Source organism: Sus scrofa, chromosome 15 (genome assembly GCF_054392235.1).
Source record: "Sus scrofa isolate SSC_HxYL_T2T_F1_AM1 chromosome 15, Sscrofa_HxYL_maternal_Yorkshire_Landrace_v2.0, whole genome shotgun sequence".
NCBI classification, from domain to species: Eukaryota; Metazoa; Chordata; class Mammalia; order Artiodactyla; family Suidae; genus Sus; species Sus scrofa.
The window spans coordinates 118,771,628-118,789,633 of NC_139397.1; the positions used below are offsets into that span (position 1 = coordinate 118,771,628).

The following is an 18,006-nucleotide window of genomic DNA, read 5'->3' on the forward strand; positions in this document are numbered from 1 at the left end:
GCACCTGCATGTTCATTGCAGCACTATTCACAATAGCCAGGACATGGAAACAACCCAAATGTCCATCAACAGATGATTGGATTCGGAAGATGTGGTATATACACAATAGAATACTACTCAGCCATAAAAAAGAATGACATAATGCCATTTGTAGCAACATGGATGGAACTAGAGAATCTCATCCTGAGTGAAATGAGCCAGAAAGACAAAGACAAATACCATATGATATCACTTATAACTGGAATCTAATATCCAGCACAAATGAACATCTCCACAGAAAAGAAAATCATGGACTTGGAGAAGAGACTTGTGGCTGCCGGACGGGAGAGGGAGGGAGTGGGAGGGATCGGGAGCTTGGGCTTATCAGATACAATTTAGAATAGATTTACAAGGAGATCCTGCTGAGTAGCATTGAGAACTATGCCTAGATACTCATGTTGCAACAGAACAAAGGGTGGGGGAAAAAATGTATACATGTAAGAAAACTTGATCCCCATGCTGTACAGCGGGGAGGGGAAAAAAAAAATTCCCTTCAGAAAAAAAAAAATTGTTAGGAGGGAAATAACACTTGGCAGGTGCTACCCTCGCTGCCTTTGTTCATTCAACTTAAAAGAACCCATGGGGCCAAGGCTGTCTTACTTCTCCTGGACCAAAAGTTAATGATGAACAGTTTCGTGGTGGTGAAGGGCTTTATTTTCATTTAGTGTCTTGACCCTGCAGACATGCACATGCATTCAAGTTTTAGAAATGGGGCAGGGGAGGAGGGGTGAAAAAGCTGGGAAGGTCAAAAGGGTCAAGAGGGCTTGGAGAGCTACCTTGTTTCTTTCAAGGGAAAAACTTTACCTCCTCCACACTTGATACTTTCAGAGATGTAAACTGCCCTCATTCTTCTTACTGTCAGAGCGGCAGCTACAATGGATGGAGTTTTCCAGAAGCGGTTGCTGAGATAGGTTCCGGGCAGGGTGTTTCTTAGGGATCAATACCTGAGAAGGGAAGGTTGAGGAAGCAGAGTTGGGCAGAGGGAGAAGGCAAGCAACGCAGGCCCCTTGAAGCAACAGGAAGCCAGCAGGGCGGTGTCCCGCTCAGGATGAAATGGACAGACCTCTGGGTCCCCAAGAGACTCTGTCACGGGACTGCCTGAGAAAAGCTTTACTGAGCAAGGAAGTTCCTCTGCCCCAGGCAGACCCTGAGGGCGCTGACAGCTGGAGACCACGTGCTGACCACATTCCCACAGCCTGGGACAAGTCCTTTCTCTAAGGGGAACTGGGTGGCCAGCTCACCCCCATCTACCACAGAGATCTACCAAAGTGAGCCTTCCTGATTTGTGAGTTTACAAATATGAAAATCTGACAGAATGTAAGTAGCAATTCATACTTAGTTATTCATTGGATGAATTGCCTTTATAGAAAAAAATAATTTTACATTCAAAGAAATGCAAGATTTATGTATATAGAGCATTGCAGCATTTCAAGTCAGCACCTACAGAAATTTCCATGTTATATGTTCGCTATTTGCTTTCCTTACTTATGCAAATGAATTGGTTAAATTCAGTTATCAGCTCACTGTGTGCCAGAGGCTCTTATTAATTACAAATAAAACTTCAGGGAAAAAGTCTCTTACCTGAGTTTTATTATCTGGAATTGACACTAGGTCAAGAAAATTAATTTGCTCAGAATAAATAAGTGACAATGTAGAAGTGTTCAAGAAGATACGGCTTTCTGCAGAGCTCTAAAACTCTAAGGTCGGGTTGACAGATGTAAGAATGTAAGAAGTATTATAAGAAAGCTTATATTTGTCCCCAAAAGTCATGAGAATAAGTAAGTTTTGATTGAAATGTTTAATATGTAACATTTTCCAAAAATTATAGTCAGAGACCTTTGCTCCTCAGGTAAACCAATTCACTTGCTAGGGAATTCACTGTAAGACGCTCACTCTTTGTCATTTATTAAATGCACACGTTTACTGGGGTCTATTTTTAGCTTCTTTCATCAGTTCTACTGATCTGCTTGTTCTAATTTGAGCACCACGGCAAGTTCTCCCTCACCGTTATTTTTCACATTCCTCTTACTGATTTGGTCTTCCTCGAAAACCTAGGCGCGGGGCTCCCATTGTGGCTCAGTGGTAATGAACTGACTAGTATCCATGAGGATGCAGGTTCAATCCCTCAGTGGGTTAAGGATCTGGCATTGCCGTGAGCTGTGGTATAGGTCATAAATGGGGCTCTGATCCTGTGTTGCTATGGCTGTGGCGTAGGCTGGCAGCTGTAGCTCTGGCTCAACCCCTTGCCTGAGAACCTCCATATGCTGTGGGTGTGGCCCTAAAAAAAGGAAAAAAATAAAAACCTAGGTAGGGAGTTCCTGTGGTACAGGCAGCAGCTCAGCAGTGCCAGGACATGCACCAGTCCCATCCCCTGCCCGGCACAATGGGTTAAAAGTGTAGGAACTCCATATGCCACAGGGCAGCCAAAAAAGAGGGGGGAAAAAAAAAAAAAAAAACCTAGATGGAATTCTAATTAGAATCATGTTAAGTTTATATATTAATTTTTTAAGATAGTTGACTATATTGACTTTGTTTTTGTATTTTTAGGGACCCACCCCCGGCATGTGGAGGTTCCCAGGCTAGGGGTCTAATCGGAGCTGTAGCCACAGCCTACCCCAGAACCATGGCAGCATCTCCATCCAAGCCGCATCTGCAACCTACACCACAGCTCACGGCAACACCGGATCCTTAACCCACTGAGCAAGGCCAGGATGGAACCTGCATCCTCATGGTTCCTAGTCGGATTCGTTTCTGCTGCACCACAACGGGAATTCCATAATCCCTGATTTTAATTGAATTTTGAAAATTTTGCCCGTAAGAATAATAGTAATTATTGGGTTTTGTAAGTATTTTTGTTTTGGTAGTTTATGCCTGTTCTCTTTGATTTAGAATTTTTCTTAGGAATGGCTGCTGCATTGTCTCAAGTAATTTAGCAACTATGAATTTGATTAGTTTCCACCCTTTATTTTCTTGATGTAACAAACTAAATTTTAAAATGTGATAAAATTCTGATATTGAACCACATTTGTGTCCCAGAAACAAGCCTTACTTGGTAATTATCTCTTGGTACATTGCTAGATTCTATTTACTAGTATTTTATTTAGAACTTTCGTGTCTATATTCCTAAGCAGAACTATTCTACAGTTTTTTGTACTGTCCATGTTGGGTTTCAGTATTAAAATTTTACTAGGTTTATAAGATGAATTGAGGAGAATTTCCATTGTATACGACCTAGGAGAGTTTAAATAACATTGGCATCATCTTAATAATTACGTAAAATTCATCTATAAATACGTTTGTTCCTGGTGTGTTGTTCAGTGATAGAGCTTTAATCTTTTCCATCCTTTTCCATAATCAGTTGTCTCCTTGTTTACATTTGCCTGTTATCTCTTTGACCCATCTGTAGTTTGTCCTTTCTTTTTAACTTTAAACATTTTTCCTATAAATAGTACATATTTAGGTGTGGGGTATTTTTCTTATCCAATCTGCTAGGCATTATTTTTAAGTGGTAATATTTACTTCACTTCTATATCTTATAATTATAATTATTTAAACTTTATTTTTCCAATTTATTATGCAGGTAGTATATAGCAAATTATGTAATTTATATCATATGTTTATATAATTCAGCCTTCCTCTCCTCTTCACCTTTCTTATCTGGGTGGTTTCTTATCTTGGTTCACCTTTCCTATCTGGTTGTTCTTATCTGGGTTGTTTTGAGCCTCCTCACCTCGCAGAAGCCAAACCCACAGCTGCGAGTCTCCTGCCCTCTAGCGTCCACTGTGGCAGCGAGACGTTTGAGGCCAGGCTAAAGCTTTTTCCTTCAGAGAAAACTTGGTTTTTCAACCTGGTACCTTGTAAGACATTCTTTCTTTCCTCAGAGTAACAATGGTGTCAGGTATGTCAGATGAGTGTCCTTTCTCTTCAGTCCAGCATAGAACCTGACGAGCAATCCAGTCTCTAGACTCAGATCTCTCATCAGCTCCAAGTGTCTTTTTTTTTTTTTTTTTTGTCTTTCTCTCTTTTTTAGGGCTGCATCTGCGGCATATGGAGGTTCCCTATCTGCGGCATATAGGGGTTCAATCAGAACTGTAGCCGCTGGCCTACATCACAGCCACAGCAACGCTGGATCCGAGCCGCATCTGCGACCTACACCACAGCTCACAGCAACACCAGATCCTTAACCCACTGAGCGAGGCCAGGGATTGAACCTGCATCCTCATGGATGCCAGTCAGGTTCATTAACTGCTGAGCCACGGGAACTCCAGCTCCAAGTGTCCTCAAGTGTGTAATGGCTGCTTCTCCTTTATCTAGTCCTTTTCCTCCTTTAGCTGTCCCATTCTTTTGCTTTATCTCTTGCATCTGGGCTCCAGGTCTCTTATTTTGCCCTTCAGCATTGCTACTTCTATCAGTCTCTACTCTGTGCTAAGGTATATGTGTTGTACTTTGTCTTCCAAGACACTGACTTGGGTTTCCTGGTCTCTCCCTGGCTTGTGGCGGTTGTCAGCATTCCTTGGTGTTTCCCCGCTTTCAGACACATGACTCCAAACTACCTCCATCTACTGAATTATTGGTTAGTCGGCTGGTTGGTTTTGTCCTTGAGACTGTCTTGGGGGCAAGGGTTGTCTGGTCCATTAAGGACTATAACAAAATACCATAGACTAGGTAGCTTATAAGCAACATATATTTGTTTCCTAGAGTTCTGAAGCCCAGAAGTCCAAGATCAAAACACTAGATTTGGTGTCTGGTGAGCACCAGCTTCCTGGTTTACAGACTGCAGTCTTCCAGCTGTGTCCACACTTGGTGGAAGAGGCAAGGGAGCTCTCTGTGGTCTCTTTTATAAAAAGAACACTAATCCCATATATGACCTCTGCTCTTGTGACCTCATCCCCTCCCAAAGCCCCCCACCTCCTCATGCCATCACCTTGGGGGTTAGGATTCAACATATTCATTTAGGGGGACACAAACATTCAGCTCATAGCATTCCATCTCTACACCACCACCCCAAATTCAAGTCCTTCTCCCATGTAAGCAAACTGCTCTCCAGCTGTGACCCTAGGCAATCAAACATGCCATCTGGCTCCAAATACATTGGAGGATAGACATTCCCATTCCGAAAGGGAGGAATAGGGGAAAAAAAAAAAAAAAAAAAAGAAGAAGAAGAAGAAAAAGTAGGAACGGCAGATCCAGAGAAGTCCAAGTCCTTAGGGCTCCAGAATAATCCCCTTTGGCTAGGTATTCTACCCTCCAGGCCCACTGGAGCTGCGTTCTGCCTTCAGGACCCACTGGGTAATGATCCTACCCCCTCAGCTCTGCTGGGCAAGAGGTGGGCCCAAGGGCTCTCTGCTGGCCATTGCCCTAGGGGAGATTGTCTGCCGAAATTCTGCCCTCAGGCTCTTCTTCTCTGTGTGGTGGCCAGCACAGCTCCAGGTGGCTCCATCCCCCAACAACAGGCAGAGGTAGCCACACCTCAGCTGGTGCACCCAGCAGGCAGGGGGAGGTATGCGGTTTGGACCACCCAAAGGCCGTCAGACTCACATCACCAGTTGGGTGGGGCGTGGAGCCCACAGCATGAGCACAGGGCGGTGGTAGCCCCTCCGTTGAAATCATTCTGTCTCCCAGACCCTTGCACTCTGGGCCTCTGCTGCAAGGGACTGCCCTGATGAGGCTGCTGGTCAGTATTCCCCCTTCCCTCCCCCCACCTCCCCCCCGCACCCGAGGCACATGGAGATTCCCAGGTTAGGGGTCGAATCAGAGCTACAGCTGCCAGTCTACACCACAGCCACAGCAACACAGGATCCAAGCCACATCTGCAACCTACGCCACAGCTCACGGAAATGCCAGATCCTTAACCCACTGAGCAAGGCCAGGGATCAAACCTGCAACCTCATGGTTCCTAGTTGAATTGGTTTCTGCTGCGCCATAGCAGGAACTCCACCATTCTTTTTTTTTTTTTTTTCAAATTGACAGTTGTCTCCTCCAAGAGCTCTCTCTTTTGCAGGGTGTGTTCTAGTTTGAATGATCCTCTCTAGCTCTTGGGTCTGTATGATTCCAGGGGCTGCCCTAACAAATATCACACACTGGCTGGCTTAGAACAACAGAAATTTATTCTCTCACTGTTCTGAAGTCTAGAAGTCTGAAATCAAAATGTTGAGGGACCATACTTCCTCTGAAGGCTCAGAGAAGAAGTCTTCCTTGCCTCTCCCTGGGCTGAGATGGTTGCCAGCAACCCTGGGTGTTCCTTGGCTTGTAGTCACAGCCCTCCAATCTCTGCCTCCATCGTCAAGTGTCTGTCTTCCTTCCGTGTATGTCAGTCTGTCTTCAAATCTCCCTCTCCTTATACCAGTCCCTGGATTTAGAGCCAACCCTAATCCAGTGTGACCTCATCTTAATTTGATTCTGTCTATAAAGACCCACTTTCCAAATGAGATCACATTGGAAAATGCAGCAGGCAGTCCACAATAGGCCCCTTAAATTTGTATTTGTCAGGGGAGTTCCCATCGTTGCTCAGTGGTTAACAAACCCAACTGGTATCCATGAAGACTCGGGTTCGATCCCTGGCCTTGCTCAGTGGGTTAAGGGTCCCACGTTGCTGTGGCTGTGTGCTTAGCCTGGGCACCTCCATATGCCACAGGTGCGGCCCTAAAAAGACCAAAAAAATTTTTAATTTAAAAAATAAAATTTGTATTTGTCAGCTCACTGGGCCCCAGAGTTATCAGGGTACCCTAAGAGGCACCAGACTATAGAAGGCAAAGTGACCCCAATCTACCCCACGGCCTGGCAGGGCAGAAGCACATAGGCTGCCAGTGCCCTACTGAGGAAACTGGAGGAAGCCTCACCTTCCAGCTCCTTTTTTTTTTTTTTTTTTTTTTTTTGCTATTTTAGGGCTGTACCCATGGCATATGGAGGTTCCCAGGCTAGGGGTCAAATCGGAGCTACAGCTGCCAGCCTATGCCACAGCCACAGCAATGCGGGATCCGAGCCACATCTTCGACCTACACCACAGCTCACAGCAACACCAGATCCTTAACCCACTGAGCGAGGCCAGGGATTGAACCCATGTCCTCATGGATGCTAGTTGGGTTTGTTAACCACTGAGCCACAAAGGGAACTCCACCTTCCAGCTCCGTTGATTCCTCCTACTGGCCCAGACCCATGGGAAGGAAGGGCTTAGACCACCCATGTGGCACTGCTGACCTCCTGTTCACACCCGGGTCAAACTCCTCTCCATGTCCCCACCCACCCTGACCCTGCACCCCAAAGGACCAAGCCCTCCTCCAGATTCATGATTTTCAAGGTGCAGGTCTCCAGCTCTCCCCAGGCCTGAAACCTCTCCCCCACACAGCCCCAGGTATCACTAGCACCCAGTTTCTCAGAAGCCCAGCAGCCACCTGGCTCAGCAGAGGCTGGATGATGGGAGCTGGGAGCTGAAGAGAAGGGACTTTACAAAGAGGTTGAGAATGGAGGGTGTATTGCCCAACTCAAGGTCATTTAATGACCAACACAGGGGTCGTAAAAAGTGCCCACTGTCAGTCTGTGGCCAACGTTCCCTCTTCAGGTTTTGAAGCACTCACAGCATAAGGTGGCATCCCAGAGACACAGACATCATGGCCAGTACTTTTCCATTTACATCCGCGGCCAAGACTTGTTACAGTTTTTTAATCCAGAAATAGTTCTGTTTGAATTGTTGGGAAGGGCAGTGTCCTTTCCAGTATTAATCCTCTCACTGAGTAACTCGGATTCTTTCATGTAACTACTAAGATCTTTTTCAGAACAAATATACAAGCACCTGTGTCAGTAGATGTGGCATTTTCTCTCACCCACCAGAACAATCCATTTGAAAGTAAAGAAATTCAATCTTCCCTTTTCTTTAAAAAAAAAAAAAAAAAAAGCAGTCCTTGCTTTTTTCCCATTGTCTTGAATAAGATCTGAGAATCAGAGACCTTGGCAGAGACAGCCTCCTGCTTTTCTACTGTGAACAACTTTCGTTTACACTGCAGCGCATGAGCTTTAGACTCAGCACCCAGAGCCCTGGGGGTTTCTGAGGGAGAAAAAAGCAGAGGACTTCAGGCCTCACCCCCAGCCCTCTGGGCTAAGCAGTCACCTTTTTAAAAAGTTGTTTACACTTCACAAGATACCATTCAAACAGAAGTTTCCCTGGTCAAGGTCAAGGTCAGTTTCCAGTTCCCGTGCAATGTATTTGGTTCTCTAGTGCAAAGTAAATCCCAAGTACCTATAATTATATCTTCCACTCTAATACTGCAGCCCAACTTTAGCACTCTAAAACTGATCTTCTGAGTTCCCATCATGGCACAGTGGAAACCAATCTGACTAGGAACCATGAAGTTGCAGGTTCGATCCCTGGCCTCACTCAGTGGCTTAAAGATCCGGCGTGGCTGTGAGCTGTGGTGTAGTTCGCAGACGTGGCTCAGATCCCGAGTTGCTGTGGCTGTGGTGTAGGCCGGCAGCTACAGCTCTGATTGGACCTCTAGCCTGGGAACCTCCATATGCTGCGGGTGCAGCCCTAAAATTCCAAAAAAATCCAAAAAAAAAAAAAATCCAAATAAATAAATACATAGATAAAATGGATCTTCTACCTTAAGTGCTATGTGTGGGTTTTTTTTTTCTTTTTTTCATTTTTGTTTTGTTTTGTTTTTGTCTTTTAACGGCCGTACCCAAGACATATGGAGGTTCCCAGACCAGGGGTTGAATTGGAGCTGTTGCTGCTGGCCTACACCACAGCCACAGCAATGATGGATCCAAGCCGCGTCTGCAACCTACACCACAGCTCAACAGCAACGCCGGTTCCTTAACCGAGTGAGCAAGGCCAGGAATCAAACCTGCATCCTCATGGATGCTAATCAGATTTGTTTCTACTGAGCCATGTTGGGAACTCCCCAATGCAGTGTTTTATATTGACCCTGAAGAAGTGATTCTCAAAAATATTTTGAAACACCAGTACTCATGCTTTTCACTGGTAGGGCCCCTGCTCCTGCAAATGGGAATTGTGTGCCCTTTGTGCTCACTGGCTGCCCTGTTTCAAGGATAGTGTATGACAGAACAAACTGGGGACCCTTAAAAACAATACCTGTGTCGGTTTTCCCCTACACAGAAGCAGCCAAAAGAAGGGCCTTCGTCCCCCCTCCCCAGGCTGCTTTCCCTCTCTCCCAGCCCACCTCCTGTCCACGCCCAACTCTCTGGGAATCAACCCCTAGTCATTTCACAAGCCTGAAGGTCCCTCCTCATGGAGACTTTTCTGATCCCACTCCCCAGAAAAAGCTGATTCCCCTGTTCTATGCTTCTCACAATGGTTAAAATTTAATTCCACGTTCATTGTCCCTCTACCTACCCATACCCTCTTTGGAGGAAGAAAACGTAGCTCTTGTTTTCCACGGTGCCACTACCACTGAGCATAGTGCCTGACTCAAGGCGGATGCTTAATAACTACCAAGCGAATGCAGGAATGATCGCTAATGCTCCCTCACTTAAAGCAGGTTCGGTCATCAGTCACACACATTCATTAACCCCCTCCAATGAACGAGTCATCATTCGTGCTGAGCGAGGTGGGGGATATCACCAGCTATTTAACCTCCAGGAACTTGTTACCTATTTGGGAAAAGGAGAGATGAACATTGAAAAGACAGCCAACTATCACTGGCAGATTAGAGACGGGTTTCCTGGTTCCTTTAAATGAAAAGCAAAGAAGCAGTCAGTTGGAACTGCAGATGTTTTTACAATTAAGAGAACGGGAGAGAAGGGAGAATCGATGCTGCTTTTTGACAGTAAATAGAGAAGGCAGGAGGACGAACAATCATAGCAGGACAGGAACGAGGTTGCTATCATTGCAGACACAGAAGAGCCTGCCTCAGTCACTTAGGCACTCTGGGAGTTCCTGCTGTGGCGCAGCAGAAACAAATCCAGCTGGTATCCATGAGGATGCAGGTTCGATCCCTGGCCTCACTCAGTGGGTCAAGAATCTGGCATTACCATGAGCTGTGATGTAGATCGCAGACAAGGCTCGGATCTCGCGTTGCTGTGGCTGTGGCGTAGGCCGGGGGCTGCAGCTCCTCTTCAACCTCTAGTCTGGGAACCTCTATACGCCACAGGGGCGGCCCTAAAAAAAAGCAAAAAAAAAAAAAAAAATACTCTATATGGTCAGCACCATTTCAGGCCCAGGATACAGTGGTGCCCTCAGGGAGCTTACCCTCTAGTGGAAAAAGCAAATAGCAGGTGGAGAAGCATGCCCGTCAGGTAGGATGCAATGCTAGGAAGAAAAGGAATCAGAGCAGTAGGAGTGACAGAAGTGCTCCTCCTAACGTGGCGATCAGGGAAGAGCTCAGACCCAAGGAGCAGAAAGGCACAGCCAGGCCAACGCCTGAGAGCAGAAAAGTCAAGGTGGAGTTCCCGTTGTGGCGCAGTGGTTAACGAATCCGACTAGGAACCATGAGGTTGCGGGTTCGGTCCCTGCCCTCGCTCAGTGAGTTAACGATCCGGCGTTGCCGTGAGCTGTGGTGTAGGTTGCAGACGCGGCTCGGATCCCGCGTTGCTGTGGCTCTGGCGTAGGCCGGTGGCTACAGCTCCGATTCAACCCCTAGCCTCGGAACCTCCATATGCTGTGGGAGCGGCCCAAGAAATAGCAACAACAACAACAACAACAAAAAGACAAAAGACAAAAAAAAAGAAAAAAGAAAAAAGAAAAGTCAAGGTGGAATGAATAACCTACAACAAGGCCTAGGTCATGTTCGAGAAGCAGGGAAAAGGCCCACATGCAGAGACACAACCAAGGGAAAGAGCAAAGTTGCGCTCAGACAGGTGGGCAGGGTCTGCACGGAAAGCATGCGGGGTTTTGCCAAGTGCAGTGGGGACTACTTGGGAGATTCCAAGGAGAGATACGCCAAGTTGAAGCAAGAGGATGACAATGAGAGGAACAGTTTGGCTGGAGCAGGAGACGTCTCCAAAGAGCAAGAGTGCGAGGCCAGAAACTGGGGCAGATCCTGGAGGGCTTCACACACGGGCTGAGGAGTTTGGACCTTAGGTTCTGAGCCTCAGAAACTCAGGATCCCAGCCACGTCTGCAACCTACACCACGGCTCACAGCAACGCCGGATCCTTAACCCACTGAGCGAGCCAGGGATCAAACCCGCATCCTCATGGATACTAGTCGGGTTTGTTAACCCTTGAGCCACAACGGGAACTCCAAGAACTGCTTGAATTTATACACATGTATCTAACTGGAGATCTTCAAGCGTATCAAAAATGATATTTGTTTTAATTAATGAATCTGTCTGCACACTAAAGTTATTTTAATTCAAGGAATCTTGGTTTTAGTTCCCGTTTTGCCCATTTGTGTGACCCTGCGCTACTGATCTCCCCTGTCTGGGCCCCACTGTATTTACCTGTCAAGTGGTCCCCTAGACTAGATCACTTTTTCCGGTGGAATATTCCCGTGGGTGGGGAGGAAAGGCATGAAGGGACTCGGTTGGTGTGACACCGACACCTCCACTTTGGCACACAGACTGGGCTTGTGCATATGATTTCCTACAAGAAGACATTTCTGCAGCTAGAATAAGAACAAGGCTGGGGAAAACGGGAGTCTCAGAAAGCCCACCGCTAGCTCTCTTTGAGAAGGATGAAATCCATCCAGGACGCATTTCTGGGGCAGAGGCAGCATGCAGAGCGGGTTTATGTTTAGATGGTTGTTTACAGTTTTCACTCTGAGGCCTTCCAGCTTCCAGCTTCCAGCCTCCGAGGAAAGAAGAAAGGGTGCAGGCTGTTCACAGAGCACACTTCAAGCCAGGATTGGTAGGAGGCAAAGTGAGGCATGAGCTGGGAGGCCGGGCCACAAGGGGGCCCTCCATTTAAAAAGATTCTCCACGCCTTGCCCTGGGGCTCCAAGCCATCTGCTTCCGCTCAGGTAGAGATTTCAGTTGCTTGGACCGAAATCCTTTCTGCTCATTTCTGCAGCTGGTGCCACAGAGCCTTCCCACCTTGACCTGTAAAGAGAAACTTACTTGCAGGAGCAATGCCCTGCCCGTCCAGATCAGATGAGTTGGTTTTCTTCGTGAACGGGAAGAAGGTAAGTATGGGGGGGTTACTACCCTGTTTGTGGAGACAGCAGGAAACGTGTAGTGTGAGGGGAGCACTTGTGGCCTCTCTGGGTTGGGACCCTTCCAGGCAGGGACAAGAAGTCAAAGACCAGGAACCAGGCTAATTTGGCCTGTTCTCCACTCAGCCAGGGCTCAGCCTCTGGGAAGGCGGGGAGGCGGTAAAGCATTGGGGTTAATCACATGCCTTGGGGTGAGACAGCCTGGCATCCATTCCAGCTCTGCCATTTACTGTGTAACCTTCCACAAGTTGCTTCACCTCCCTGCGTCTCTGGGTACCCACCTTTAGAATCCACTTCCTATGGCTATTATAAAGATTAAAAGAGAGATGCTTTTTTCATTGATTAGGAAGCTCTTAAATACTTATAAGCCCATTGCACTGGGCCTGATATATTGCAAGCATTCTATTCTACAACATACCTTGTAGAATCAAGCAACATACCTTGATTCTCAAACTCAGGAAGATAAGAAATGGAGCTTTTTTTTTTTTTTGGCAACCCCTTATTTATTTTTTTAATTTTTTATTATGATTGATTTACAATATTCTGTCAATTTCTTTGTACAGCAAAGTGACTCCATCATACATATATATGTACGTTCTTTTTTTCACATTATCCTCTATCATGTTCCATCACAAGTGATTAGATATATAGTTTCCTGCGCTATGCAGCAGAATCTCATTGCCCATCCACTCCAAATGCAAGAGTTCTCACCTACTAACCCCAGATTCCCAACCCATCCCACTCCCTCTGCCTCCCTACCAGCAAACACGAGTCTGTCCTATATGTCCATGATCTATTAACAAACCAGAAAAGATCATGGGTTTTCTTTATTTTTCTATTTATGAACTTAATTTTCTGTGGAGTTTCCGTTATACAGGAGTAGTTGAAATTTTTTTTGGTTTGGGGTTTTGTTTTTTGGTTTTTTTTTTTGTCTTTTAGGGCCGCTTACATGGCATATGGAGGTTCCCAGGCTAGGGGTCAAATTGGAGCTACGGCTAACAGCCTACGCCACAGCCACAGCAACTAAGAATCTGAGCTGCGTCTGCGACCTACACCACAGCTCATGGCAATGCTGGATCCTTAACCCACTGAGCAAGACCAGGAATTGAACCTGAGTCCTCATGGATCCTAGTCGGGTTTGACCACTGAGCCACGACAGGAACTCCAGGAGTAGTTGAAATGTAATTGCAATTTCCAGCCGCCCTATTTCCCTGAGTTGCAGTTACGTTCCAGGAGGAAACTTTGACATTTCTCCGGCATCCTCCCCTCCAGGCCTCACCATCAGTCCATAAAGGCCGCAAGATCACCCTCAGTGCCGCCTGCCAGGCCCATGCCTCTCATGCGTCTCTATCTGCCTCTCAAGGGAGCCGTTCTATGGCTCCAAGGCATGCGGCTTTCCTGGGGTCTTGCCCACCTCTCCTCCAGGGCCCCTCAGCTCCCAATCCCACAAACCTAACTAGGGTTTGGTCATGTACCCCCACCCCCACCCCACGTGGGGGCTCGGCCCAAGGAATGAGCGAGCACACAGAGCCTCTATATTCTTCCCATCACTTCCGTTCAAGCTCTCTCTCCTGTATCCAGTCTCCACAGCCAGCAGCCACCATACTTTCTTCCAAAACTCACTCACGAGCTGAGTCCTTACTGGCTTGTTCCATTAGCCTAGGCTTTGGAACCTCCTTGCTCTATGTTCTGTCCCACATCCCTTCTGATTCATAAGCCCGGGAGGAAGCGGCTGCAGCCAGAACAGGGAATAAGTCAAGGGCTAGAGGAAATACGGACTGTGTGGTAGGGGTAGAGTCAGCTAGATAATACAAATATTATCCAACCACATTCTCATCAAATGCTTTCAAAGGACTTGGGATAGGAGTAAGGGCAGGCAGAGGAGGCTGCTTCTGGCAGTGATAGCAGCCCCCTGGAGATCCAGAGAGCAGCTGAATTGCAATATCTCAACTTGGAAACAGCTTCCTGCACTTTTTTTATTCTTTGAGGGCTACACAAGTTCATGTTTTTCTTCTGGGGAGAAAGAAGAATGTCACATGAACAGCCCACTGTAGCTCCCCTCCCTCTGTTGCATCAGAATGGTTGTAGATATTGGCAGGACACCCAAAGACAAAGTCACAGGAAACAAGCAAATAAGAAAGACGCACCAAGGAAGGCCCCTCCATGGTTCAAGAGTGCTAAATCCCCCACTTTTCTTTCTTTCTTTCTTTCTTTTTTGTTTCCTTTTTAGGGCCGCACCCGTGGCATATGGAGGTTCCCAGGCTAGGGGTCCAAGCAGAGCTGCAGCCACCACAGCCACAGCAACACCGGATCCTTAACCCACTGCGCGAGGCGAGGGATCGAACCCGAAACCTCGTGGTTCCTAGTCAGATTCGTTTCCGCTGTGCCATGATGGAACCCCAAAATCTCCCACTTTTCAAGTTGAGGGAGGCAGGAATTCTCGTGTTCCTCCAGAACCTCCGTGGGTTCCAAGCTGGGCTCACAAAGCATACCATTAACCATGCTGCCATGAGGGGATTGGCATCCTCGGGGGCTACACCAGGGTGGCAGCACTTCCCCTGCTTCCCCTTTCTGCCACCAATTCTTGGGATCCCTGATATTATCAAAATGTGCTCCCCACAGGAGTTGTCTCAGAAGTGCCAGAATATTAATTCTTGGAGTTCTCACTGGGGCACAGTGGGTTAAGAATCCAACAGCAGCAGCTCTGGTCACTGTGGAGGCACAGGTTCGATCCCCAGCCTGGCACAATGGGTTAAAGGATCTGGTGTTGCCATAGCTGCAGCATAGGTCTCAGCTGTGACTCGGATTCGATCCCCGGCCCAGGAACTTCCATATGCCAAGGAGGCAGCCTTTAAATAAAAAAAATTAAAAAAAAAAGAATTGAAACTCTTCCTACTCAAGCTTCTTCTCTCAAGAACCCCCTGACACACACACACACACACACACAGCATCCAAGTCCTTCCCCAATTTGAAACATTTCAAGAGTACAAAAGCCTGACGTGGCTGAGTGGGAAGACTCCACAAAATTAGATAGTGGAGCAAACATGAAGAATGAAACTCCCAGGGCATCTTACACTGTGGTGGTTCCCAGCTCTCATCATGTAGATGAGCGTTGTTGCACAGTTGCTCGGCGAGTCTCCTACTCTATGAACATATGCAAAAGTTGCCTTTAGAGCACACACAAAAAAAGAGGCAAATGAATGCCGGCCACGGCAGGCATTCCGCTGGGTCACCCACTCCATGCCCACCATCATCTCTTTTCTGTTGCTAACGCAGGTGATCGAGAGGAATGCGGACCCAGAAGTCACGCTGCTGACCTTCCTACGAAAGAACTGGACCCTTTTGATCCATCTTGGCCATGTCTTATGTTTGCCTTAAAATTTAGGCCAGCTGAGATTATCAGAATTAATCCGATCTTTCCACCCCCCACAGCCAGGCCCCTTGGCTCTTGCTCTCTAATTGCTTTTGGAACTGGTTCTAAGCATATTAAGTTAATTGAGCTATTTGGAGAGGATAAAGTTTCCCCAGAGTTTCCTTATATCTCGATTTAATAGCCATGAAATAGAAGCTAAGCTCTTTACTTCAGGACTAATTATTCTTTTAAGGGCCTTCTGATCCCCAAGAGAGTGATTATGCAATAGAGGTTTGTGTTGCACATCCCCTGCCCTGGAGGACAACCAAGATCTCCAGATTCAGGGAGAGCACCTGTCGTAAGAAAAGATTGCCTTTCTCGACATCTGTTTTCTCACCGCAGATTTCCCCCCACCATTCTATACTCTGAAATGTAGATCTTCATGATGGCAAACCTATCTTAATTGGTAAATCGAATGGATCTCGCAGAGAAGCCCCCCCAAAAGATAGAAATTACAAGCTTTATTGGAAAGCCTACACAGCTTTTAATTTATGGTGACTGTTTGAAAATTAGGAAATCTCATATTTAAAAAATAGGAGTTTCTCATGCAACAAGGGGAAGATAGTCCTTCCTGCCTGGCAGCGGTCTTGCTTAGAGCTGAGTGGGGGACTGTCGGTCACCACCCACTCCCCTGTCGTCTAAAGTGGAGCACAAGCTCTCCAGTTATACCCAACCCACTCCACTCATTCACAGACCTCTCTGATAAGCATTTATGGTTATGACCTAACTTCAGTGAACAAGCTATATGGCTTTGAAAAAAAAAAAAGAGTCAATGATTCTGAAGTGTTTGTAGCCAGTCTAGGTAGTTACATCCAATCCATAAACTGGGTGGAAATAGACCACAATGAGGGAGAAGGATGGCTAAAGAGAGGGGGCAGAGGCTGAGGCTTGCGATTGGACCAAACAGGAGCAAAGGTGGGATTTGAAAATAAGGATGGATGGAGTTCCTGTCGTGGCACAGAGGAAACAAATCCGACTAGGAAAGATGAGGGTGGGTTAAGGATCCAGTGTTGCCATGAGCTGCGGTGTAGGTCACAGACACGGCTCGGATCTGGCCTTGCTGTGGCTCTGGCGTAGGCCGGCAGTTATAGCTCCAATTAGACCCCCTATCCTGGGAATCTCCATATGCCGAGGGTACAGCCCTAAAAAGACAAAAAGACAAAAAAAAGAAAAAGAAAAGAAGGATGGGGGTTTTCTCTGAGGGCTCACTCACTTGGTATCAAATGCAGTACAAATTACTGGGCAAAACTAGCAATACATTAAACTGCTAAATGGAAATTTCTCTTCCAGTTAGATGATTAACCCAGAAGAACATCTATAATGAAATAGGATTTTTTCCCAAGGGTTTTTACTTCTGTTATCCAGCAAGATGCTTATGACAAGCCTGTGAAGATAGGGTAGGTATTGCTTTTCCCTCGCTGCAAGTGCAGCGGCTAGTTGGCTGCGACCTTCCAGCGTCACAGCTGGTAAGATACCGAGGGGCCCCGACCCAGGCCTGGAGGCAGGGGAATGACTTCTCAGACTTGCACGTCACCCCCCAAAGGAGATCTTTTCTCACCTGCAACACCTCAGGGAGGGAGGCAGCTCTACTGGAGGGGACGTGTCTACCTGGGAGTCTTTTCCTTGACAGCCCCCCTCCCAGTACGCCTCACAGGAACCAAGTATGCCTGCGGAAGAGGAGGCTGTGGTGCCTGCACCGTGATGGTGTCGAAGCGAGACCCCGTGTCCCAGAAGATAAGGTATCTGCCCAGACGCCCAGAGGCCAGGCTTGCATTCTCATCTCCCAGCTGAGAAAGGTTTCTAAGGACCTTCTGGTCTTGTGGTTCTCACCCTCTCTAAGTCTTAGACCCCTCTGACAATCTGATAAAGCTATGAGATTTTACAAAAACTAATAACATTTTGCACCCACTTTCCAGGAGATCATGGACCTCCCAAGACCCAGCAATGCATCCCAGGTTAAGAAACCCCAATTTAGGCTAACCATTCACTGTACACATGGGGAAACAGAGGCTTAAAAGGATGAAGTAACTGTTTCGAGGTCATATAACTAGTAAGCCATGGAACAAGGACTTGAACTCACATTTTCTGGCTCTGACGCTAATGCTTTTTCTACTGTTGGGCTGGACCCAGGCCATGACTCCATCCTTTCATTAAGGGCCAGATTCCAGGCCTTGGGCTGCTCCCAAATCCACTGGCCCAAGAAATCAAGAAATGGCCTCAGGACACTGGCCATCCCACACTGCCGAATGACCTTACACAGAGAGTTTAAAATGAACAAGCAAAAAAAGTCTTAAATGTGGTTAAAAAACAAAGCCTTTTACCTGTTATGGGACCACTGTCCTGATGAATACTAGTTAGAATATTGCCCATGAATCCAGACCCAGGAAGACCTCTTCTGGGCTTGGCAAGGTGTTCTGAGGTCAGAATGCCCATATCACCCCTAAGGATCC

General features: G+C 46.9%; 1 protein-coding gene and 1 long non-coding RNA gene across 4 annotated transcripts in view; one reads left to right on the forward strand and one right to left on the reverse strand.

Annotated features, from left to right (window-relative positions):
• LOC146396078 (uncharacterized) overlaps positions 1-18,006 on the reverse strand; it is a 1,511,729-nt gene that overhangs the window by 485,212 nt on the left and 1,008,511 nt on the right. The window lies entirely within an intron of this gene.
• The window catches only part of AOX2 (aldehyde oxidase 2), a 90,230-nt gene continuing 87,608 nt past the window's right edge, over positions 15,385-18,006 (forward strand). Inside the window, exons 1-2 of one of the 3 annotated variants that reach the window (NM_001308472.1) lie at positions 15,385-15,476; positions 17,197-17,295. In NM_001308472.1, coding sequence (NP_001295401.1) covers positions 15,385-15,476; positions 17,197-17,295 — 191 coding nt within the window. Of the gene's footprint in view, positions 15,477-16,356; positions 16,472-17,183; positions 17,296-18,006 lie in introns of those variants that run through there. The other 2 variants (XM_084998172.1, XM_021074624.2) reach the window with 2 other exon arrangements.